Source organism: Uloborus diversus, chromosome 8 (assembly GCF_026930045.1).
Source record: "Uloborus diversus isolate 005 chromosome 8, Udiv.v.3.1, whole genome shotgun sequence".
NCBI lineage: Eukaryota > Metazoa > Arthropoda > Arachnida > Araneae > Uloboridae > Uloborus > Uloborus diversus.
Genome location: NC_072738.1, coordinates 62,588,140 through 62,615,856, shown reverse-complemented (window position 1 = coordinate 62,615,856; position 27,717 = coordinate 62,588,140). Strand labels below are relative to the sequence as shown.

Here is a 27,717-nt window from a genome sequence, read left to right as displayed (position 1 = left end):
TACTTATGAAAGACTCACCATGTGGCCTCAGTGAATAGGCAAGAAATTAAAAGGCCCATTGGGCTACTAACTGTACCCTACTTTCTTAATAGACATCTTAATGGTTTAGTTATCACTGGCGATCCAATATGTTGAGATTGCCAAGAGACAGAAGAAAGTTCACTTCACGTACTGAGGGATTGTGATGATCATTCTGCACAATGGTTTGAATATTTTTGATACCACTGTGTCAAACACAGGGAACTGGCCAGTATCTGAGCCTGACAATTGCTCAGATTCGTTTCTATCGTGCTTTATTGGGGATCTAACGGAGACTGTAAAATACAGTAATGGTCGCAAGACTTGTACTCTTATTGAATGCACCTTTTGATTCATTCATTCATTCAAACAAATGGGCTACTAGTAGGTTTGCCACTTTCGGGGATTTCTTTGGAATAAAACAAGTAAACCAAAATTGGCTCATTGCTTGGACCCGATTTGTTATTGTCTACGCCAAATGGTGACTGACTTTACCAAATGGATAAATTCTTTTTTTTTTCTCTCGTGAACGCAGCATTGATCGTTTTAGGTTTTCATGGGTATAGAAAGGTAATTGCGTCGTTGACGCTCAAGCGAAAATCAGTAACAGCCTTATTCAACTTAAACTTGAACGCAGAGCAAGCAGTCAAACTACCGGTCGAAGCCTTCTTCAACCAATGAGAAGGCGTTAATCTGTGTTCATGTGTCTGATCGAAAGTTAAATCAAAAGAGAATACCCATTTTTGCTTCTTTTTTTTAACACAAATGTATTCAACATTAACTTCTAGAGGGTGATTAGCGAATAAGCCGTGATTTAAAAATTAACTATCTCAACAAGAAAGATCGATAGAATTCAATAGATGGCGCTGTAATCACAATGACCTATCCGTAGCCTTTAAAATGGGCTTCGAAGTATAAAGCGATCAGTGCAACTGTTGGACAGTGAAAAGAGGCTAGCGTAGAAAGTGAAACAATGTGTTCCATTGAAGAACGAGTGTTTTTGGTACTAGAATCCCACCAATTACAATACAGTCCTACGGTAACGCGCCGCAATTTTCAAAACCGATTCAATGTTCTACTGAACGTTACGTTAAACCTTTGAAATAATTTGTCAGAAATTAACTAGCGTTAGAGGAATGACCAGATATCGACTGGTTTTACTGACACAGGAATAATATGCCTCCATATTCTCCCGATCTGACTCCTTGTGACTTCTTTCTATGGGGCGCATTGAAAGACTGTCTGTAGAAACAATCCCGCTACTCTAGATGTTCTTGAATCGTTGATTGGCGCTGCATGCGATTATGTTGAGACGTTGCAAGACGTCATGTCAAATTTCATTGTTTGTTTACGCCACGTCATTGCTTCGAACGGTGAACACTTTGAAAAAATTGTATTCTGATTGCAAAGACTGCTTCTCTCTTTAATGGGTTTTTTTCCAGACTCCTTTCAGAGAAAGAGTTTTCAGCGCAGAGCGTCATCTATTGACGACTTTCGTAACGAAATTTTCTAAACTTTTGCGCACCATTTTTACAGTTTTGCTAATAAACGTCAATTTACCGTATAATTCTATCGATCTTTGCTGTAGAGATATTTAATTTTGAAATCAGGCGCTGATCACCCTCTAATTTCAATGTTGTTATTATACTAATGAAAATCTTTGAATTCAACTTGATTCAATTATAGAATTACAAACTATGTACCAACTTAAAGTTTTCACTTGCAACGAAAAACTTCAAACAATGGTGGACATTTGTAAGTAAAAAAAATTATTTCTACAATGTGTAAGAATCTTCTATAATGAACTAAGGCCATTTATTTGCATTGCACCAGTGCGACCAAATGTTGTTTCTTTATTCGAATTATTGCGATGAATACATAAATGGAATCGAGTTTATGAACTAAATTGATGATGTTAACTGAACATTTGCCTCACGTTCAGAAGTTGAATTTTGAAACTGATTCCACGCAGATATTTTTTGGTGACAAAAAGTCTCCTCACCATCTTCTTTGGTAAAGCTAAGCAAAGAAGAAGAAAAAATTCTTTTACCAATGCCCTTACTGCTACAACGTTCCATTAGTGCTTTGAAAACATTAGTATTAAATTATAAAATCAGAACTCCAGTTTCGGTAATAACGTTGTTTACCAAGGGCTTTAATGTGAACTTAATGACAAGAAGACACGACACTACCCACCAAGTGAATGGATCTTGCAGCAGAAATGGAATCGATATTTCATACACAGCTTCTTAAATTCCGCTCACGTACCAACTGCAATGAATATGTTACAAACGAGAGAGAACGATACGAAGAAGCGAATGGAGGACAAAGAACTCGTGGAATTTTCTTGATGAGTTCGTTCAGCATTGATGAGTTCTTGAGCGATGATAAATGATGTCAGTTTTTTTGAACAAAAGAAGTTCGTACTCGGCTGCTGTGGCCTTTATTAGCCGGGTAAACTTTTAGTGAGTAACTAGATGCGTTGCCCAGCTTTGCCCGGTCTACCTTGAAAATGAAAATTGTGTCAAGAGACGTATATTCAATTCAACAATCAGGCTCAAAAAAAAAAGAAAGAAAGAAAAACATCATTCAAAATTTCCCTTCCAAACAATGACGAGAGATATTAAAATAATTTTAAGAAATTAAAATGAGAAAGAAGAAAAGAAACAATAAATTCAAAAAGCGTGACCGTGGAAACGCAAAACAAAATAATTAACCACTTGAATGAATGTGAGATTTTTCGAACTTGATTTAAAACGGCTTGTAACTTTTTTTCCTTTGGAAACAGAAGCTTGGTTTTTCGACCATGAGTCGAAATAGATGTGGAGTAAATAAATGCCACTTTTTCCAATGGTGTCAAAAACGAAACCGTGCGACAAATCCTTCAATTTTTATTGATAGATTTAATGAAGAAAGTAGTCTTAAATTTCAGTTAAGCCTAAAACAATTCCAGCTAAAAACGCGAATAACTCCAGCCGTTATTAAGTTAGAGCATTGAAACAAATTGCGTAAAACGCGGTAAATTCTACCCTTTCCAACCATATATAATATCATTATGTGTAAGTAATTTTTCTCCCCATAATTGGAAATTTACGTGAAAATTGGACCTAAATTAGAATAAAAAAAGAATTAGTCATCGGATTTTTTTTCGAACCGGTCTGCAAACCTTTTCCGAAGTTAAAGAAACAAACTTAAAAAATTTCAGCGAAATCGACCGGGTAGTTCTCAAGTTTTGCCGGTTCGATTACCCAGGCGCTTTTTGAAGACTTAATTTTATACTATGTAGAACAGAACGTATTTGTGAAAAACAATCCATTCAAATAAATTTATTTTTCAAACAATAATGAAAGTACTTTGTTTTAAAGTCCGAAAGCCAAATGAATCATAAAGCAGGAGGTATTTTAAAGATGCACACAACTATATAAAACTTCTTTGCACGATATACAATATTGATTATGGCTAAACGCTGTCTATTAAATTGGATATCACTTCCAAGGGAGATTAAATCCTGAACTAGCGATCAAATTTCAGTTCTTTTGTCAACTTCAGTTTTCATTAAGCGGTTAGTTTCAAAAATGAGATGAAATCTAAACCTTCGGACCTTGAGACGGAGCTTCCTACTTCCTGAATCATGTGGCTGCTCAATGAACATGAACTAATTTTATTCAATTGTCTAGCTGGAATGAGTTTAAAAGTTTAGTTCCAAAGCGTATATCAGGAGTACTGTCTGTTTTTTTTGACACAGAGGATCTCAGAATGTTGACGTCTTTAACGGATTTCGGACTTTAAAATCCTACGCATTTTGCTCCAACTACCATTCTGGGCTCTTTTCACATGAATCTCTTGAATATAAAAGGAATCTCTACGAACGAACTGCCCATTCATACATTTTGCTAGCGATTCTTTCAACACCTGCATATTTTCAAACTCCCATCCCATGAATTTTGTCATCTGAATGTAATTAAAGTATTCATTTTATTAATGTGCCGTTTCCCCCCCCCCTTGATTTATTGTTTAAGATGAATTTGTGTGACTAGATAGAGAAATTGTAAAAACGTTCACCCAAATAGAATATAAAAGCATACCAATGACAATAACTCTCTTGAAAATTATATAAAGATTCAATAAATAGAAAATTTGAAATCTGCCGAGTTTAAAGTCTATTTGTGTTTATTTCCCGAAACCAGCTCTCAGAGTTGGTGATTTAGAACCTACTGCGACAGCAACCAAATTAGGACCTCAGTAGACTTGCTTTGGATGTTAAACTAACAACGAGGATTTAACCGTTCCAATAGAGGTCGTATATCAATAGCACAAAAACCAATTGTCGTCCTCTGAGTGAAGGCAATTTTAATGATGAGGCAAAAATATCAATGAGCAAGTCAAGCACGAACTAAGTGGCAACACGAGTGCGTTGTAAGTTTATATAAAACCAACGACTTGTACAAAATTCAGTCTGCATAGACTTCAAAGTAGAATCGCCTGAAAAGAAATTATCCAACATGTTTTTTCCAACTCTGATTTGGATCCAACCTTGTTTCTAGTATTTATAAATACGTTATAATATTCGCTGGTTGCTATGTCATAAAACAATTGATGATAAGTTGAGTAAAATGTCACTTAAGGTAAATCTAGAAAGATAACTCATATCACAAATTCGACAAAAGTGCAACGGGAAATGTTTACTGTAATAAACCCCATTTTCGTACTTTATTTGTTTTTGATTTGTATTAATTAAATATTCTTCATTTACAGAATAAAATAATCAAACATCAATCAGGCAACACAGCTACAGCTTGGGCATCAGTTTTCTGCAACGAGGATTTTGTACAAATACTAAATTTATCCCCCGACAATTTTGGAACCAAAATGGCGGATGAGTCAGCTCCCCTTATATAATGGCCTTATTTTAAGTAAATGATGTTTCGAAGAAGTGGTTCTGCATTTCCCCTTCAAATGAACGAAGTCTTGGAGTTAAGAATGATAGTTGAATTGAGTGATTTCTTGGAGATATCAAAGTCTAAAGTAGCACGCGAAATGAATGAAGCATCGGAAGAATCAGTCAGAAGAATCAGAATGGTCCTTTAGTTGAATGATGCCCAATAAAAGTCAGTCTTCAATGAGCTTTCATATAAATGACGTCTCAGAGAAGTCATTCTGCATTGACCCTTCAAATTAATCAAGTCTTGGAGATATCAGAGCGCAATTACCTTGAAATGAATATTATCTTAGAGACGACAACTCGTCCTCAATGACACATGAAACGAATATGAATACGTATGACTAACATTTTATTCTTGCCTCAATTTAGCAAAACTATACATATACTTGCCAACAAATGACAGGGCCACCCAGGAGGTATGTCATCCTATTCGGAAACTAGGAGCCCGGCTCTTAGAAGTTGCCCGGTTCGGAATTAAACTAGCTTAATAGAGCAGCATAAAGGGATGGACCCGGTGACAAAACTGACTTGAGACCCGTCTTGACTCTCGGAGACTCGACGAAGGAGAATAATCAAGAAATGTTTTTCTTACACTGTGAAAAAACTCCGAAACGTAACAGATTATTCCTAGGCAACGCTTCTAGCGAAAATCAAGTACTTTCGCAGAAACATTTCTTGAAATGCTACAAGTTGCGTGAATGCAGACATGTTACTGTTGTTAAAATGTTTTAAATTACCAGTGCCAAAGTATACACTGGTGGGCAATTGCTGAAGACGGATCACAAAGGACTGTGTTGCTGTTTAGTTCGTAAAACAGTAAGTGCGATTTGATGGCGAATGGAATAAACGAATGCCAGAATGCTAGACGTCATCAATCATTTTAAAGCCTATTGCAGACTGACGTATGTGAGACATCATCTATTTCATGAGCCATCATGGACTCTTTGACACTTCCGAGGCGTCATAGTATGACAAGAGGTTAACAAAATAAATTCAGAGTTGCTAAAGTTTGACTTCGGAGAGATAAGGCGTGAGTTCGAAGCAGAAACGGATTACTTCCTTTTGTAATAGGTAGAATCCGCGAGATCGCGCAACTTAACTGCTTGCGGGTTCTTGCCAAATCTTCCTATTGGGTAATTCCACGGGTAACTGACTGACATTGTTAGAACAAAACAGTTTGTATTTTGTAACGTTCAATGCCAAATATATACTATGCAAACTATCTTTTCTCATGGATTATTGTATTTTTTAAGCTGAATTTAATGGTATAATTGAATTCTTGAAACACATTTCGGATGATTTAAAAAGAATATATCAAAAGCACGGTAACTGACTGATATGATACTTTTTAAAATGTCAGTCAGTTACCGTGTTTTTAACAAATTTTTAAAAAATCAACCAAATTATGTTTCTAATATTCAATGGAACCATTAAATTCAGCTAAAAAAATACAATAATCCAAGAGAAATGATCTTTTGCACAACGTTTATTTTGAGGTTGAACGTTACAAAATACAAACTGTTTTGCTCCAAAAATGTCAGTTAGTTACCCGTGACATTGTCCTATTACAAATGAAGTGGTCCGTTTTCGCTTTCAGCCCACCTGCCATCTCTTCGTAGTCAAGCTTTAGTTCTTGCATTCAACTTATTTTTTTATGATCGTCTAATAAATGCTACCTGGTCGTCTGAGGCGGCTCCTCCCTCCTTCGCTGTGTAGCTGTGTACTGTTGGTGAGAAGGTGGCGCCTGGTGGTAGGGCCTGTGGTGGTGGGCGATCTTTGGCTGCGAGTTGTAATAGAGCGAGCTCTGTGGTGGCTGTGGATGTTCCTCTCTCGGATGGGGTTGCTCGTAGCGGGTCCTTTCTCTTCGATGGTCACGCTCTGATAATTTTACGGCGATGGCCGGTACTTCGGGAGGCAGCCCCTTCGTTCGAGCCCGGATCAACACTCCGTTCTCGCTGTTCTCACCATTCGAAGTTTCCTCCGTCGTGTCCTAGAAGTAGCAAAAGATACAAATTGAGAGACATTTTTGACATGAAAAAACGAAATGTAACGCAAACTAATAGGATCCCTTTAGATTAAAGACCGACCTATCCGACATTTTGGCTCAAACGGAGATTTGGATTCATCTTTGCAGTAAAACCTGTAAAGCTGATCACCCTTGTAAGTTGACCACCAGTCTATAAGTTGATAGCTTTTTCAGGTACAGAATTAACCCTATGTCATATAAATCAACCTCTATAAGTTGAAACGTAATGAAACCTGTGTAAGTTGACCACTTGCGGTGCATTACTTTAGGAGTCAACTTAAACAAGTGTTCTATTTATAGATGTTTATTTATATCATATAGGACTAATTCTGTACCTGGGAAAAGCTATCAGCTTATACAGGTACTCAGCTTGCAGGGTTAGTCAGCTTCATAGGTTTTAACTGTCTTTGGAAATACGTTATAACAGTCGCTAGTTGCTACGTCGTAACGATAACTGATGATAAGTAGAGTAAAATGTCCCCTAAGGTAAAACTAGAAAGGTAACTTATTTCACAAATCAAATAACAGCTTATTGGAAAATGCGTTCTTGTTTTTCATACCCTACTTGTTTTAAATCTGAATTAATAAAATCTTCCCCGTTTATACAATAAAATAATCTTACGTTAATCAAGCAGCACATCTGAAATTTAGACACCAATTTTCTGCTACGTGGTTTTTGTATTCATACTGACGCTATTGCGCCTGCAGTTTTGGAACCAAAATGTCGGACGAGTCATCTCGCCTTTTATAGTGTCCTTACAAACAGCAAGAGATTCAATGACAAACTCAAGTGAAGGATCGCCCGCAAATGACATATTGCATTGAGTCAAGGGAGGTATAAGGCCACTCAAAAGGGAAGCTGACTTATCCGACATGTTGGTTTCAAATCCTCACGCGTTAAAAACATTATTATGTGTACAGAAACCTCGTTGCAGTAAACTGGTTACTAAGCAAAAGATGTATTGCTTAAACCATTTTTGATCATTTTATTGCCGTAATATGGAGAAGATATTTTAATTCATATTTAAAACCAAGGAAGGTATAAAAAGGGAGTCCATTACAGGAAAAAATCTCCTGATAAACTGTTACTTTATTTCAGAAAAATGTCCCTTCTAGATTTACCTAAAGGAACATTTTAATCAACTTATCATAAATTATTTTACGGCATTTCAATCAGCGACTATAATAACGCAATTCCAAATACTTGAAACTAGGCTGGATCTGAAGTTGGCTTGGAACCAAAATGTCAGATAGGTCGCCCTGTCCTGTAAAGGGGTTTTAGAGGGAAGGGTAACTATGAGTGTGACATCACGTTTTATTCGTAGCAATATGTTTATGTAATACAGCGTGTTGAGAGGAGAAGGCAAAGTGCGACACTTTGTAACAAAGGATGGGGTCAAATATGTTGAAAAGAATGTGTGACATCATTTATAAACAGCCTATAACGTAATACACATAGCGTGATTATTCAATTAAGGAAATAATGCATGCGAAAGGAGATATGAAAACAAAAGATTTACAGTCAGGGATAAACCCAACATAATGTAAGGCATTATATAAGAAAATGAAATGCAACACACACACACACACACACACACACACACACACACACACACACATAAAGAAACAAGAGATTTAATGACGAACCCAACTCGCGTAGAATAACCAAAAGACTAACATTCAAGGATATCCTTTATGTGAAAAAATTAAATGTAGCTTAAAGTAAAAAGATAAAGTCAACAAAAGTTGCATATTTAACAGCAATAAAACATTACAATGTATCAAATCTTTCTTACGGACTGAGGGAATGTGTATGATACCTAAACAAAAGATTCAAAGTTAAGAAGATCCTTACACTTTGTAACTTAAAGAAGGTATCTTCACAAAAGATATCAAACCAAAAGATTCACAAAGGATGAATAAAACATGATACTATATCTTAACCTAGCAAAGTACTCATTTTCAATATTTTATTCTAAAGTATTATGTTTCATAAGTAACAGCGGAACTCATGTTCAGTTATCAATGAAATATTATTACTAATATCGCTCGGTAAACCGAACTCGAGTAGCAATTGTTTGTCGATTTAAGGCAGTGAAGAACGGCTTCCGTTTCAAAGAGCACCATTTAAGTGGAATCCGAATCAGCTTAGACAGCACACTATAGATGGAAGCACCATCTATCAACGTTTCGAAATTCAGAACCAAACCAGTCCTGGTCCAGCATCCCCAGAGGTATTGATTCGCGTCGAGTTCTTTAAGAACATGGCATATTTAACGAGCCCCAGTCATCATCAATGAGCACGGAGGATCTTTGACCGGTTGGCATCGAACACAGAACACTCCGGTTACCAGCCCGTCGCCGTACCTATCAGGCCACCGCGGCCCATCAATGATGTACCCAATATGATTAAACTTAACGTATCTGAAATCTACCAAAACATTCAGATTTATAAATGAGATTCATATGAAAGTTCAGGTTGGAGAATATCGAGCTAAAAGATTTGCATCAAAGGACGAACTAAATAATGATGCAAACCTATTGAAATGCCGTACCTATGGATGGTTTTGAGATGGCAAAACACACTGCGGTGCAGCGATTCAAAAGATTAACAAAACTAAAGCTTTCAAGATCGACGTCAATAATGAAATGCATTTCTCACGTTTATATGAACGTGATCTATGCAAGACATCTCTGGACAACTTTTCACCTGACCAGAATGCAAACCTTTTGCTCTCAGAAAATTATTGAGAAAAGTAACGTGAATGCTTGATTAGGAAAATCCAGAACAGACCAGTCAAAGATAAAATCAGTATGAACTAATGTGATGAATCTTAAAGTAACATAAATTATCTTTTAAGGATATTAAATATTATTATTAGTGTCAAACAGAAATGCAACGTATTGAGCCAAAGCTTCACGTATAAGAGAGTGCTCAGTAACATAAACTTGAACACAGATTACGAGAAAGTAATTTTAAAGTATATAAGTTACAAAACGTAAAATAAGAGTACAAAAATTCATATTCCTTCACGAACTCAATTAGACGTAATGTAATAATAACACATGCATACAAAAGCAATAAGTTACCTCCCTACCACAGAACTACAAACAGTATACCGATAGCCCGGCATTCCTATTACGAGACAGCATTTTCGACCCATCAGTCTGAGTTAGGGAATAACCAAACTGGTGGCAAATGTTATCTCATTGAAGCTGAGAGTACCAACAAACTGGTTGATATAAAGTCAATTTATCTCGCCAGCGAGAGTCCACAGGCATGATGCGGATCAACTCGTAAATTGAGGGCAAAGCTTGAGTATTAATTGATTATTGCAATACACGAATGAAACAATAGTGGAATGTACTTTTGTTACTGTACTTGATATTGAAGCAAATTAGATTAGAGGTTGATTTTACTCTACAAACAGAATAAGGAACATTTTAAAGTGGTACAGTCATAGAAAAAAAAACCGAAACACTTTTAATTATTCGGCCATTATACATGCTAGAAAGGAAAGAAAGGTGTCATCCGACTTGGTTTAAAGTCTTCTTTAAAACTACGTAGGTAAAATTTTGATAAGGGACCATATACAAAGCAAAATGAGCACCAACTCTTGATTTTCAAATGGGAACCCCTAATTTTTGCTACATAATTATGTTTAGGCCGTAGAATACAGCCAGTATACGAAATTTCACTGCATTCCGTGCAGTAGAACAGGAGTTATTAACAAAACACGTTTTAGGGACCGTCTCCACATTGAAAACGCTTCTTTCAAGGTCACGGCTTAAATGGAATGTAAACAAAGAAAAAATCGAGATTATCCAGCTCAATTCATGATTTTTTGAAGTTCTCTTCGATACTTTTTAGCCGATTATGCTGCGGCAAAAAGCGATTTGAGGTTTTTTTTTTTTTTTAAAGTTAAAATATTTACTGATTTTTGTTTATCTGGATTAACCCAAGAAAGATGTATGGGGTTTGGCTCGTCCATCGTATAGATCGTTGTTTAGTAAATCGAATAATGAAAAATTAAAAGTAATGGAACTTTTTGCCTTTTCTAATATGAACCTATTGGATTGCTTCTATTAACATTCAGCAAATTAGCCTCATAGAAATGTAAATATCCAACCTTATACTTAGAAAGATGATGTGAATATGTTTGATAAATGTATTGCGTCTATGTTGCAGGTTTATTTTGGAATGAATAGAAAGTCTTTTGATGTAAAATGGAATTGCGCGTTTCTAATTTCGCAGAACATCGGCAGAAGTTAGGGTCATCGCACACAAAAATATAAAAAATATACCGCACTACGTGGGAAGACGCAGCATTAAATAGATTGGAGACTCGAGCGAAGCAAGGTCAATTTATTCCGTGAAAATTTGCTCTAAATACATAAAATGAAAGAAGTATCAATCTAAAAAATAAAACAGAAACAGGAGAATATAAATACCCGTTAATGAGCAAACCGTTCACACTCGAACTTTATTTGGGAAAAATTCGGTTATTTGAATTAACACAGTGGACAAACACAGTAATTGTTCTAGCGGCTTTTTTGTAATCAATAAAAGAGAATTTGTTTTAAATCCAAATTTGATGCGAAAGATCATAATGCGTAGTATTATTTAAAAAGCATAACACAATCGGCGGTTTTAGTTAAACATGTAATGGCTCATAAAAGCAATTTAGGAAAGTAATTTCCCAATGCTGTTTCTAGCAACGAGATTCGAGATGGTCCAACCCGTAATTAAAAAAAGACAAAAGTAATTTTAGCTCAAACCAAGGTGAACCGAAATCTGACTTTTTGTCATTTCTCCGATTTTGTAAGATTGCTAACAAAACCTCGCATTATTTGATTTTTTTTCGCGATCCATATACCTGCAAACTAATATTTCCTCTGGTATCAGGCTGGCGCACCTATAGCAATACTATACGCGGCATACCCGACAGCCGGGTCGATCTATCCAGAGGCTACAATTTCGTCCTCGTCATAGATTTCTCAGACTGGAATCGGAACTAATCATATCTGATGCAGAAGTCGTCTTATTGAAGCTGAGATTTTGAATAAACTGGTAGGTAAAGTAAATTTATCTGCTGTATGTTTACGGCATCTCACTGGTCAGATAAATTTTCTTCATCCACCAGTTTTTAGGCACTCTTCGCTTCAATGACATAACACCTGCTTCATTGTTCGGTTAAACCTAGTTCAGGGCTGTTGGGCTCATTATTAGGACCCACAGCAACCATCGAATGGGATTACCAAACTGTTTATTATAACTTCTTTCTTTGTCGATATTTTTCCATGTTATTCAAAAAAGAAGAAAATAATTTGAAATTTTATCATTGTCTTGCGGGAATGATTTTAATGTGAAATGCACCGACAATGACTGAGAAAGTAAATAGAAAAATAGCATTTAAAGTATAATTAAGAATAGACAAAAAACACCCAAATTAATGTTTTGTTAAATCTTTGACGAAGTCAAAAAAAAAAAAAAGTTCACAATTAGCCACAACAATTACTTTGCGTGCAGAATTTGGGCTCAAAACATGCGGCCCACTACTGCGACCGACATTTCCTTTCCTACATCTTAACACATTGAAAATTATTCAAACACTATACAAAAAAAAAATAATAATAATAATAATAATTCCTGAAAAACAGTAAACTTATCTAAGAGCAAATATTACTTTTTGACCCATCTGGATACTGTTAAAGGCGAAACTTCACACTGTCGGCTATTTTTCGAGTACTTTTCCCCGATTTAGGCATGGCAATAATTTTTCCTTTTAGTAAATTATCACCGGAAAGAGCAATTAATTCTACACTGTCTATTGCAACATGACTAGCAAGACAATGAGGTTTTGTTGTATGTTTCTGTGAAAAAGTTGTGCATGTTTATTTATTTATTTATTGAGTTATTGTTTTACAAAAGGCAATGGCTAAACGCAAAAAAAAAAAAAAAAAAAAAAAAAAAAACAGAAGTATTTTAAGTGTAGCTTTTAATTTAAAAAGTTCTATAAAATATTCTTTTATTAGACAATGAAGTAGTGTTTCGCATTATTTACACATTGACGTCTGAACGATATCCACAAAAAACTGACGGTTGCAATATTGTGTTGTTCTTCTGCAGAGACAGCAAATAAATTTATGCATTTAAAAAATTCATAGACGAACTCTAATGTAGAAAATCCACGTTATTATTGGTTTGCTTATTTTGTTGAACAATTTTTTTCTTTTTTTACGAAGAAACCAACTTTCATAATTTCCGTTTTAAAAAAGTATACGGTCCCCTAAAGTAGGAAAAAATGAATTTTTTTGCATAGCGCAAAAACTACTGAATATTTGGAGCTCAAACTTTGGATTCCCACATAAAAGCTCTTCCAGATTGTTTTTCTGTTAAAATTTAATATGGTTTCAGATCATATTTTTTTCAAAAAATATTAAAATAATTCATAAAAAAACTAAAATTTCATTTTAGGTGTTGTGAATTATGTTTTTATTATTGGGTCGGTTCATATTTTGATATAAAAAAACAATCTTTGCCGTGCCTAATATAGTTTTTGTGTTATTAGTAAAAATATCAAAATACGTTTTAACATTACGAGAGGAATTTTTCAAAACTTGATTCTGAAGTAACGGCTGGATCGAATTAAACAAAACTTTGTATACAAAGTTAAAAAGGAATGTTGATCACAAATATGTGATAAAAAAAGGGGGTTCTCATTGAAAAATTTGAAGTTGATGCTCGTTTTAATATGAAGACGACCCCTTAACAACAATTTTTTACCATAATTATGTAGAACTTTTTATTTCTGAAACAATGACACCTTACACGTGTCTCTAGTGTCAATAGTCTTTGAATACGATCGAGTGTTTCGTTTTTTTTTCTATGACTGTACCTTAGATTTTTTTAGAGTACGAAAAATAAAGTAAATGAGGAATGAAAGATAATACTGTTTCCTTAACACTTTTTCTGCAAGGCAGCATTATTATTTTTGAAGTAAATTTATTTCTTGAGTAATTGTGACCCATAAGAGGAGGAAAAAGGTATGAAACATAACTTTTAAAAACGACATTGTCTGTTATGTTTATCTAAAAAAAACAAAAAAACCCTTCTCCATTTAGAATTAGAACTACCAAACTAACAATCCTAATTTAAATGTTATTAAGTGTATCGGCTTCAATTTGATTACGGCCCGTCCAATTGACTAAGCTTCCAATGAGAGCGTAGTAAATATCTGGATTCCGTAGTTTTCCAAGAATTCCAGGCAGGTGAGTTGCGTGGTGCTTAGTTGCATTTCAGTTTTAACTTTGGAAATGTTTGCAATATTGATTTTTTAGTAAAACAGGAAGGTGCCAAGTTGTTATTTTAAAACTACCTAAGTTTCCTCTGATGATTCCAGAGAAATGACTGGCTTCAACCGAAGAGGTCTCTGATTCCAGAATAATTTCAGGAAGGTTACTGATCTTTAGCGGAAAACATTGCTGTTTTTTGAAAGATATGTTACTTTCACAAATTGGACACATCATCTGCTCATTATTTTCCCGGAACGTTTCGGATTTTTTTTTTACAGTTTTTGGGAACGGTACTAATTTACTGTAAAAAAATTTCGAAACGTTACTGAGTATTTCCGTATAACGTTTCGGAATTTCAATGGTTTTTATCCACTTCCTGAAAACATCAAGTATCATTGTCAAAAAGTTTCCTCAATTGCTACAAGTTGCAAGAATCTTGACTTATCTCCGTTGTAAGAAATATCTTTAGCTCCCAGTTTAAAGATTAACTGAGCGTATTTATAAGGTGTACCGGCTTCAGTTTGCTTACGGTTTGTCCAGACTGATTAAGCTCCCGAAGGAAGTGATCTTTGGACTACGTCAGAGTTGGGTAAATTTTAATTGCTTTGATAGTTAAAGATTAACAATTGATTAATTGGTAAACGTAACCTCAACAACTATCAATTGTAATTGTAGAAAATTACAATTAACAATAAATTAATTGTTGATTGTAGTTTACTACAGTTAACAATTAATTAATTGTTAGTTGTAGTTTACCACAGTTAACAATTAATTGTTAATTGTAGTTTATTACAATTAACAATTGTCGATTGTTCTGTGAATTTTAATTAAAACTAACTCATAAAAAAATTACTGGTTTTGTACAATATATTCTACAGACGACAGGTCTACCTGGGAGGTGGACGCTAAACGGGTACCATATTGCTATCTAACTATTTAAATACACATGTTAGCAACAAATAATTCTATTCTATTCTATTGAAGAGTCACAACTGACTACAACTGTATTTATGTCGAGGACTGCATACTAAGTGCCTTGCCTCCATTATTTTATATACCGATAGATGGCAGCACCATCACCGGATCGAACAGTTAATGAGAATTTAGAACTAGGCCAGGAGCGAATAGCTACCTGGTGCTAGCACCCCCAGAGGTATCGTTTCACTTGGAGGACATTGAGACCACGAGCATATTTAACGTCGCCCAGTCCCCTTTAATGACGACGGTGGGTCTTCGACCAGCGGGGATCGAACCCGAGACCCTCCGGCCCCGAGTCCAATGCCTTACCGATCAGGCTACCACGGCCCTAGCAACAAATAAAATATCAATAAAATATCAGTAACGTTTAGTAAATTACCGCCTAATAGCCAGGGCTAAAGCAGAAATATATGAAATACTCGAGTTGAACCGAACCATTGCTTCAGTCACTCGTCTGGTCTGCGCTAATTCTATATTAGCTACCAGTTTGTTTGGCACTCATGGCTTCCTAAAGAGGTTTTCCATCTCCTGCTCAGTCACTTTTCTACGCTGGACTGATGTGTGCTAATAAGCACGAAACTGCAGTTCTCGGCTGGAAATGACTGAGCTGGCGGTGTATTACATGTATAATTAACTTTGTTACGAGCAGTAAAATATTTACTGCAGTATATGACTTTTCTCAAAAAATCTTATGGCTCAAGCAAAATTTCCTCAAAAAAGGTATATTTCAATTAAAAATTAAAAAAAAAATTTTCCGTACTTGTAAAAGTCCGAAGAACATCTGAGGGAAATTACAGAAATGCATCTCAATTACACGATTTAAAAAAATAATAATTTGAATTTTGACCTCTTGAATTCAAATTATGTTTTTCGCAATCACGAGTGTGTGTGTATGTAGGCATGTGTGTTTATGTGTGCGTGGGGGTATGTGTGTTTGTGTGTAGGGGGTATGTGTATGTGCGTTGGCATGTGTGTTTGTGTCTGTGTGTAGGTATGAGTATGTGGGTAGTTGTGTGTATGAGTGTTTGTGTGTGGTGGGGAATGTGTATGTGTGTGTAGGCATATGTGCTTGTGTCTGTGTGCAGGCATGAGTGTGATGAGTGTGTGGGTAGTTGTGTGTATGAGTGTTTGTGTGTGGTGGGGAATGTGTATGTGTGTGTAGGCATATGTGCTTGTGTCTGTGTGCAGGCATGAGTGTGTGTTTATATATGTGTGTGTGTTTGTGTATGTGTGTAGGTGTATGTATTTGTGTGTGCGCGTGTGTGTAGGTGTATGTATTTGTGTGTGCGCGTGTGTGTAGTTGTGTATGTATGTGTGTGTGTTTGTGTATGTGTGTAGGTGTATGTATTTGTGTGTGCGTGTGTGTGTAGTTGTGTATGTATGCGCGTGTGTCTAGCATATGGATGCAACCTGGAGACGGTTTTCGCTATAGGAGCAGCGTCGTGAGGAGCCGGTCGACGGTGATGCTGCAGAGGGTGCTGGCGGGAAAATAAAATGATAGCACATCAAAACAGTCAAGTGAGAACAAGAAGCAATCGTGATTCCTCAAAAAAAATTAAACAGAGCAGTCTCTGGGATCTTACGTCCCCTGTTATGTCCCTCTTTCTGATTTCCCCTGTTACAGGTTAAACTATAAAACAATGATTTGCACACTTTTAAAACACTTAATTAAAACACAAACATTTACGTGTGAAAATAACTTGCCAAGACGAGAATAGTTCACGCGGCGAGCGAGCAATCAGCACTGAACGAAAATACGAATTCGAATAATACTTTGAACTCTGTACGCTGCGCTGTACCTATTGATACATTAACTTAATTGTTAGTTTTAATTGTTTCATAAAACAATTTAAAAAATTAATTGCAATTATTTTAATTGTGAAAAGCGATTAACGTACATTAATCTAATTAAATTAGTTGCAAAGTACAATTAATAGTTTAATTGCAATTAATTTAATTGCGATTACTTTTTTAATCAATTAACAAGGCAATTGAAAAAATAATTGATTATCGCCCAACACTGGACTACGTAGCTTTGCAAAAATTACAATCAAGTGAGATGCTTGATACTTACTTGGAAATCTGGCATTGCTTTAGCCATGCTTTCAATACTGATTTTGGTACAGTCTAGATCAATCGGGGAGGTGCCAAGCTGCGAAACTATCCCTACCTAAGATTGCTCTGAAGTTTCAGAGACACGACTGGCTTTAAACGAGAAGATTTCTGGATTTTCGGGATAATTTCAGGAAGGTTACTGAATTTTAGCGGAAAACGTCCCTGGTTTTTGCGTGATATGTTACTGGCAGAAATTGGGCACATCAGCTGCTTATTATTTTCCAGGAACGTTTCTGAATTGTTTTTACAGTGTATGATCGGACTTGCCTTTTTGATGACGACGACGGGGGGCCTCCCTTCTTGTGGCTTCCTCGTAAGCTCCCGGATGCGCTGCCCCCCGCTGTGGATGCGCGACCGGATGGCCAGCACCAGCCGCCTCGGGATCGACATGATGATGACGACGTCGTCGAGCCCCATGCGCTGCACGTTCACCAAGTTGACAGAGAGGATCTCATCGCCCACGCGCAGCAGCCCGCTGTTGTACACCGCCGACTCGAGGGCGATGCGGGAGATGAACACGCCCTCCGTCGCCCCCAAGCCGTCTCCTGCAGACGAAAAAAACATGTAACAGATTATTACTAGAATCATTACAATTATTTTTATAAATTTATTTTCAACAACCAACCGATTAGCAAGTAAGCATGCAACAGCAACAAGTTCATTTTGTTTACTAAAATCGGTATACCAGCAACCAGCATTAAAACATTGGAAAATAGTTATTAGTTTTCCTTAATTTACTAATTTACTTACCAACACTGGCCTCTAAAAGTTGAAGTAGGAGAAGGTGGGACAAATTGAAATGTTTATGATGACTAACTTTTTTTTTTAAGGAACAAATCGGAAATTTGTTTTGAAAATTACAGTACATAAAGAAGAAACATTGTATTTTGTACTAAAACTTGCGTTGTGACATTTTTTTATATTTTTGGCAGTAAATTTGAGTCTTCAAGAAAAAGTGAAAAATTTTCCCTTTTTTTTTTTCATGGAGAGCAGTGAAAAATAAAATAATTTTCTAATGAAATATTTCTATTCGGTTGTAAAACATATTTTTGATCAAAAGAATCAGTAAATAAATGGTTAAATAAATAAATGAAAAGATAATGAAACAATAAACAAATAATTAAATGAATAAATCAATTACTATATAAGGAAAAATAAAAAAGCGACTAAAAAATTGAATGAATACGAAAACATGTGAATAAATGAATAAATAAGTAAATTAATAAATAATGGAATGTAAATGAATTAATTAATAAATGAAAACGTAAGTGATTTATACTAAATGATTGAGTGAGTAAATGAAACAAACTATTTCACTGTCCACTTTGCCCTGCATGTACTTGATTAATTGTACAATTTATTTAAAATACAAATGAGCTTAATATTAACTAAATTAATACTGCATTGAATATTAGGAGGCTTGGATTACTATTTAAAATGTTAATAACAAGAACTTTATCATTTTATAGTAACAAAAATAATTTTTGACTTACGACAAATATTACAATATGAGTATCAATTTTGAAACTTACCTGTATTATCATACACTGTAAAAACGATTAAGAAACGTTCCTGGAAATTAATGAGCAGCTGATGTGCCCAATTTTTACCAGTAACGTATCTTGCAAGAACCAGGAATATTTTCCGCTAAAAACTGAAATTTGCCTTAAACCTTTCTGAAGAATATGGAGATCTTACCGGTTAAAGCCAGTCTAAAATCGACAATGGAAATTCGGTAGACCTTATACCATTGATTCAAATCTTCCAGAGTTACTAGAAGGGGCGGCATTTCAGCATTTCGTTTGGGGGGTCGAGTTTCTTGAACATGAATTTCCCCAGAACGGTATAAATTACATATTGGTTAACAAGAACTGATAATTAAATGGTTTTAATTAGAGACGTACCGAGTAGCACTTTGGCCGAGTAGCCGAGTACCGAGTACTCGGCCTTTCATTACTCGGCCGAGTAGCCGAGTACCGAGTACTCGGCCTTTCATTACTCGGCCGAGTACCGAGTTACCGAGTACTCGGCCGAGTTACCAAGTACCAATTATGTTTTAAGAAGAACCACCGATACACATGTGATGAATTTTGAACTTATTGGAATAGTTGTATAGACCTCCATGTCCTTATAATAGTTTTTAAAACTAAATTCCTGCTGAAATTTAATTATGCATTATTTAAAAAAAAATTATTTATATATATATATATATATATATATATATATATATATATATATATATATATATATATATATATATATATATATATATATATATATATATATATATATATATATATATATATATATATATATATATATATATATATATATATATATATATATATATATATATATATATATATGACAAAAATTTTACAAAAAAAATATTTTTTAAATTAAAAATTAAAAATAAATATAAAAGGTATGATTAATCAAGTTGGAATTAAAACAAATTGTACCAATCTATTATAGTTCTTGTCCGCCAAAAATAAATAATTTTTAAAAGCAAATAAAACAAATGTGCAGGAACGCTGCAGACACGTGTTTCTGCGTTACAAGGAACATCTTTTTCAGTGCATAAAATGTTAGCTAAAGACTGTAAAGACATTCGACAAAAGAATCCGATTTTTGTCGGATGCCTTTAAACGAGCTCACATTTTGTGCATTGAAAAAGGAATTACTTGTAATGCCAAAACACGTGTCTGCACTGTGCTTTTAACGTTGTTTTATTTCCTTTTATGTTTTAAGCAAAGGTATTTTTATATTTCTTATAACAAATTTTTGTTTGTGGCAAAAATACATTTTTCATATAAAATTCCATATTTTCTATACTTACTTTTTTGCACAATTTTTAATAAATAAGTTTTATTAACTTTGGGGACATTAAAATAAAGATTTATTCCCTTGAAGCATTACAAACTTCATTATTCTCAAAATTTAAATTGTAAATGATTGCAGAATATTATATGTGATTGCGTTTTTTTTATAAATTTTAATATCTGTCTTGGACAATATTCAATTTTTTGCAACTACTCGGTATTGGCCGAGTATCTGATCAAAATTTGGCCGAGTACCGAGTACTCGGCAAATTGGCCGAGTAGGCCGAGTACCGAGTAGTTACCGAGTACTCGGTACGCCTCTAGTTTTAATGTTAAGAATAATTAGGTTTGTAAAGAACAATTAAAATTTTTTCGATCGAAGCTTTAAATTTATTCTGTTTCTGTGTTATAAGTTATCTCACAAAATATCTCGGTACTAGTTTTTATTTTTTAGTAAGTTTTAATCAGCTATTTTTGGAGTCAGGAAGAACAGAAAATTTTGTAACTATAGTTAATCAATACCCAATAACTTAATTTATTGCCAGTATAGCTAAAGAGGAAGTTCTTGCTTTGCCTCATTGCACTTCGAAGGCAATTCTCTAACCTCCTGAGACACGAAAGTCAAAATTGGTTGACGTTCAGTTCTCCTAAAACTTTCTGGTTGTGTGCGTAGTTTTTTACACCAATGAAGAGGCTCCATTATTGTAGCCTTGAAATAGCTATATGCTGTATTTTCGTGTAAATTTGTGCTTTATTTACGTCGTTTTTTCAATTTAATCACGAAAGTCATCTTTCAAATGACTGATCTGATTGAAACAGTCAAAAAACGATGGAAGCAAGAAAGTTATGTCAAAAAAGCACATTTCCTTTAGATTCCTCTCTTTAAAATAACCAAGAAACGTTTTTAAATAGGCTAGTATTTATTTTGTGTCATTCAAAAGTATAGTCACAATTCACAAAACAAATCCTCTTCCCTCATGCTATTACTTATAAGTGTAATATTTTCTTTTTCGCTTTCTATGACCGACTTACATAATATTGAAGCTAAGACCAATAATAAATATATTTCATTAAATCCTGTCTCAATTTCTTGAGAAACTGAATTGATCAGTTTATTCAAAATATTGATTTAATATTTTGACTAAAACTTCATCTGGGTTTTGTCACCTCTTCCACATTGGCATACATTAAAAACTGTTACGAAAAGTTCTGTCACAAAGTTCCACACCTGGTTCAAGTATGCATTAATGCGAAAATTACTAAGAGTTTCAATTGTCAATCCAAGAATTAAGATTAGCGAATTAAAATTTTTATGATAGAGTGTAGCATTTATCAAAAAAACGCTCCGCAGTATAAATAAAGTAAACGAAAAATTCAGGCAAAGGCATACATATTAAAATGACATCAAATTTTTTATCAATGAAAAGGTTGCTTTCCAGTAATTCTTCCAAGGGGCTTTTATAGCTCTTGAAGACCATCTTGTGTCACTCAGAGATTGTCAAGTAAAGAGCCTCAAGATACATTTGTTGATGTGAAAGTATTTTTTGATGTGAGATGTTTTTCAAAAATAGCATATCTTTACAAAAAGTTTCCATGAAAGCATATGATACACCGAGTTGCTAAAATGTGTTTCTAGTACATGGCATCAATGAACACTTACTAGATGAATATTAAGTTATATTATGAGCATAAAAATTTATGTAAAATGACATGGAATTTACGCGTAAAAATTGCACAGCACTGTACGGGTATCTCATACAAGACGCACCATCATAACATAGATTACTCAATTTTGAAATATTTAACCCATATGAAGAGATTACTTCTTTAGTTAAGGCAAACACTTATCCTCCATCAGTTTTTTCTGTTCTGAAAATTCAGGGAAATGATTTTCTAAGTTATCTAAATTGAATTTTACCATTTTATATTATTCTTAGTGAAAAATTTGGGGGTGCAACCGCCGCCCCTGGTTACTAGGAAAGCTCCAGAAGCATCAAGGCCAAAGCAGAATTGCAAGTAAGAGCCAAGCAGCTACCCAGATACTTATTCGCTCCTATTGGGAGTTTTGTCAGTCTGGACGAAATAAGATGCACTTAATAAATACACTCAGTTAATCTTTAAACTGGTAACTAAAAATATTTTTCACACCTGTGCATTTGCGCAACTTTAGCAATTCAGGAAACTTTTTTGCAAAGATACGTGATTTTACGAGGAGCTAGGTGAAAACCCGGGAAATACTGTAACGTTCCTCGGAAATAACCAGTAACTGTTTCAGAATTTTTTTACAGTGTATGTTTTAATCTTCGGCGGTATTTTTTTCCTGACTGGAATAGACTACATATGCTACTACATACTTAAAATAATACAAGATAGGTGGAGCTAAAAGCAGAGTAAATATTTCACCATTTCACTTTGCCCCATGTTTCCCTACTACACATTATCTGAAGCTTTCCATAAAAATGGCAGTAAGGATAAAATTTACTGTTTATATGAACGAAAATGACGAATTCGAAAAACGCTGGCACATAAACCATAGCTGTTACTTTTCCTGTGCGGAAAGGAGCATGTACTATATTGAATGAGAAATAAACTTTAACTTACTGGTAGCTACCTTTTTTAATTTACAAAAAGAACAGGTTCATTAATTTAGAAATAAAACTAACTTTGAATGAAAGTAATTTCGTTAGTACATTTTGGTGATTTTCAACTGTTGGTAGCTTCGTTGACAGTAGTCGTTAGGGTCCAGCAATGTCTAAGGGAAGTCGTTTGCTATGTTTGTTTAGGTGGTGGACAACCGGACGGATGAAAATGCGGTGTTACAGGTTGATACTGCTGTATGTCTTAATGTACAGTCATAGAAAAAAAAACGAAACACTTTTCATTATTCGGCCATTATACACGCCAGAAAGGAAAGAAAGGTGTCATCCGACTTGGTTTAAAGTCTTCTTTAAAACTAAGTAAGTAAAATTTTGATAAGGGACCATATACAAAGCAAAACGAGCACCAACTCTTGATTTTTAAATAGGAACCCCTAATTTTTGCTACATAATTATATTTAGACCGCAAAATACAGCCAGGGTACGAAATTTCACTGCATTCCGAGCAGTAGAACAGGAGTTATTAACGAAAAACGTTTTAGAGACCGTCACCAGATTGAAAACGCTTCTTTCAAGGTTACGGCTTAAATGGAATGTAAACAAAGAAAAAATCGAGATTATCCATTTCAATTCATGATTTTTTGAAGTTCTCTTTTTTTTCCGTAATTCGATAATTTTTAGCCGATTATGTTGCGGCAAAAAGCGATTTACGGTCGAAAACTTTTTTTTTTCTGAAAAAAAAAAGTTAAAATATTTACTGATTTTTGTTTATCTGGATTAACCCAAGAAAGACGTATGGGGTTTGGCTCGTCCATCGTATAGATCGTTGTTTAGTAAATCGAATAATGAAAAATTAAAAGTAATGGAACTTTTTGCCTTTTTTAATATGAACCTATTGGATTGCTTATATAATCATTCAGCAAATTAGCCTCATAGAAATGTAAATATCCAACCTTATACCTAGAAAGATGATGTGAATATGTTTGATAAATGTATTGCATCTATGTTGCAGGTTTATTTTGGAATGAATAGAAATTCTTTTGATGTAAAATAGAATTGCGCGTTTTTAATTTCGCAGAACATAGGCATAAGTTTGGGTCATACAAAAATATAAAAAATATACCGCACTACAAGGGAAGACGCAGCATTAAATAGATTGGAGACGCGAGCGAAGCAAGGTCAATTTATTCCGTGAAAATTTGCTCTGAATACATAAAATGAACGAAGTATCAATCTAAAAAATGAAACAGAAACAGGAGAATATAAATACCTGTTAATGAGCAAACAGTTCATACTCGAACTTGATTTGGGAAAAATCTGGTTATTTGAATTAACACAGTGGACAAACACAGTAATTGTTCTAGCGGCTTTTTGTAATAAAAAAAAAGAGAATTTGTTTCAAATTTAAATTTGATGCGAAAGATCATAATGCGTGGTATTATTAAAAAAACGGCGGTTTTAGTTAAACATGTAATGGCTCTTAAAAGCAATTTAGGAAAGTAATTTCCCAATGCGGTTTCTAGCAACGAGATTCGAGATGGTCCAACCCGTAATTTAAAAAGACAAAAGTTATTTTAGCTTAAACCAAGGTGAACCAAAATCTGACTTCTTGTCATTTCTCCGATTTTGTAACATTACAAACAAAACTTAGCATTATTTGATTTTGTTTCGCACACTATATACCTGCAAACTAACATTTTCTATAGTATCTGGCTGGCGCACCTATAGCAACTACTATACGCGGCATACCCGACAGGCGGGTTGATCTATCCAGAGACTACAATTTCGTCCTCATGGTAGACATTTCTGACTGGACTCGGGACTAATCGTGGGGGTTGCAGAAGTCACCTTATTGAAGCTGAGAGTTTGAATAAACTGGTAGGTAAAGTAAATTTATCTGCTGTTTGTTTACGGCATCTCACTGGTCAGAAAAATTTTCTTCATCCACCAGGTTTTAGGCACTCTCAGCTTCAATGACATCCCACCTGCTTCATTGCTCCATTAAATCTAGTTCAAGACTGTTGGGCTCATTGTTAGGACCCACAGCAGTCATCGAATGGGATAATCCAACCGCAATTATATCACAGTAGAGACGCGGGCCACATTGCGTCCTGGAAGCTGGCGCGTGTGGCCCGTTGTTTACTTAAAGATTAAGGTCAGAAAGTAGAATTAATTCCAGTGTCATAAAGTTGGAGCCGAATATTCAGATATTGTATTCTGAGAAACATGCATTTAGTAAGATAGACATATAGTAGTTGATATCAATAATTTATTATGTAATTTTTTTTCGTCGATATTTTTCAATATTATTCAAAAAAGAAAATAATTTGACATTTTATCTTTCTCTTGCGAGAATGATTTTAATGGAAATGCTCGGACAATGACCGAGAAAGTAAAGAGAAAAATAAGTTTATAATTAAGAATAGACAAAAACTCAACTTAATCTAACACGCAAATTTATGTTTCGTTAAATCTTTGACGAAGTCAAAAAAAAAAAAAAAAGTTCACAATTAGCCACAGCTACTACTTTTGTGCAGAATACAGCTCAAAGCACGCGGCCCACTATTGCGACTGACATTTCCTCTCCTATATCTAATACACTGAAAAATTATTCAAACACTATACAAAAAAAAAATAATAATTCCTAAAAACCAGTAAACTTATCTAAGAGCAAATATTATTTTTTGACCCATCTGGATACTGTTAAAGGCGAAACTTCACACTGTCGGCTATTTTTCGAGTACTTTTTCCCGATTTAGGCAAGGCAATAATTTTTCCTTTTAGAAAATTATCACCGGAAAGAGCCATTAATTCTACTGTCTATTGCAACATAACTAGCAAGACAATGAGGTTTTGTTGTATGTTTCTGTGAAAAAATTGTGCATGTTTATTTATTTATTTATTTATTTATTTATTTTTTTATTTATTTATTTATTTTTTTTTTTTTTTTGAGTTATTGTTTTACAAAAGGCAATGGCTAAACGCATAAAGAAAGAAAAAAAAAACACACAAGTATTTTAAGTGTAGCTTTTAATTTAGAAAGTTCTATAAAATATTCTTTTATTAGACAATGAAGTAGTGTTTCGCATTATTTACACATTGACGTCTGAACGATATCCACAAAAAACTGACGGTTGCAATATTGTGTTGTTCTTCTGCAGAGACAGCGAATAAATTTATGCATTTAAAAAATTCATAGACGAACTCTAATGTAAAAAATCCACGTTATAATTGGTTTGCTTATTTTGTTGAACAATTTTTTTCTTTTTTTAAGAAGAAACCAACTTTCATAATTTCTGTTTTAAAAAAGTATACGGTCCCCTAAAGTAGGAAAAAATGAATTTTTAAGCATAGCGCAAAAACTACTGAATATTTCGAGCTAAAATTTTGGATTCCCACATAAAAGCTCTTCAAGATTGTTTTTCTGTTAAAATTTAATATGGTTTCAGATCATATTTTTTTCAAAAAATATTACAATAATTCATAAAAAAAATTAAATTTACATTTTTGGTGTTGTAAATGATGTTTTTATAATTGGGTCGATTCATATTTTGATATAAAAAAGAAATCTTTGCTGTGTCTAATCTAGTTTTTTTGTTATGAGCAAAAATATCAAAATACGTTTCAACATTACGAGAGGAATTTTTCAAAACTCGATTCTGAAGTAACGGCTGGATCGAATTAAACAAAACTTTGTATACAAAGTTAAAAAAGGATGCTGATCACAAATATGTGATAAAAAAGGGGGGTTTTTATTGAAAAATTTGAAGTTGATGCTCGTTTTAATATGAAGACGACCCCTTAACAACAATTTTTTGCCATAATTATGTAGAACTTTTCATTTCTGAAACAATGACACCTTACACATGTCTCTAGTGTCAATAGTCTTGGAATACGATCGAGTGTTTCGTTTTTTTTTCTATGACTGTACCTCTCAGTGCGCTCCAGTGGCTTTAGGATCAATATCAATTCGAAGATTCTCTGTCCAGAAGATATGTGCTAAGCGAACCACGAGCTACAACAGCAGCAGAAGACTCGTTTCCAGTTCTTTCTGAAAGACCGACGAAAAGAACCACAACTGTGAAACAGCTCGCTGCAGAATCACTTTGTAGCCTCAGGGAGAAGAGTCTCCATTACTACGTCTACAGATCTAGGGTAGGGATCTCACTAGGTAGTTACATTCATCTGCATGTGTTATGGAGGAACTTTGACAGATGTGAGATATCGCGATGACATCTTTGATCTGTATTTCTTTCTACACAGTAAAAAAAATCCGAAACGTTACTAGTTATTTCCGTGAAACTTTTCGGGATTTCACAGGTTTTCACCTATTTCCCCGTAAAATCAAGTATCTTCGCAAAAAACTTTTCTGAATTGCTACACGAATGCAGACTTTTCACTGTTGTGAAAAATATTTTTCGCAATCAGTTTAAAGATTGAATGAGGTTGTCTATTAAGTGCATCGGCTTGAACTTGCATTCGGCCGGTCCAGATTGACTAAGCCCCCAATGGGAGCGAAAACAGTCACTGGAAAGTTGCTAGAATTGCAGGCAAGCAAGATGAGTAGTTCTTGCTTGCAATTCTCGTATAGCTTTGACTATGTTTGTATTAATGCTTTTGGAACTCTCTTGGTGAATCAGGAAGGTTCTAGTCATATACATTGAACCTATTTACTTTTCTGGAAGGTTACTGAGACATAACTGGCTTTTGACGTGAGTAAGGCCACTATATAAGGGGAGCTGACGTATCCGGCATTTTGGTTCCAAAATTACAGAAGCAAAAAATTAGTTTCTATTAAAAAGCCTCGTTGCAGAAAACAGATGCCGAAGCTTTCGCTGAGTTGCCTGATTGATGTTTGATTATTTTATTTTGTAAATGAAAAAGATTTAATTGATACAAGTTAGAAAACAAATTAAGTGTGGA

The 27,717-nt window shown here is 34.5% G+C and overlaps 1 protein-coding gene across 2 annotated transcripts in view; it reads right to left on the bottom strand.

Annotated features, from left to right (window-relative positions):
- The window catches only part of LOC129227282 (rho GTPase-activating protein 100F-like), a 127,700-nt gene that overhangs the window by 43,332 nt on the left and 56,651 nt on the right, over positions 1-27,717 (bottom strand). For both annotated transcript variants that reach the window (XR_008580828.1, XM_054861816.1), the window contains exons 5-6: positions 17,643-17,920; positions 6,637-6,950 (exon numbers count right to left, since the gene is read on the bottom strand). Coding sequence is in view for 1 of the 2 variants with exons in the window: in XM_054861816.1 (XP_054717791.1) it covers positions 6,637-6,950; positions 17,643-17,920 (592 nt within the window). In the remaining variant the exon portion in view is untranslated. The remainder of the gene's footprint in view (positions 1-6,636; positions 6,951-17,642; positions 17,921-27,717) is intronic.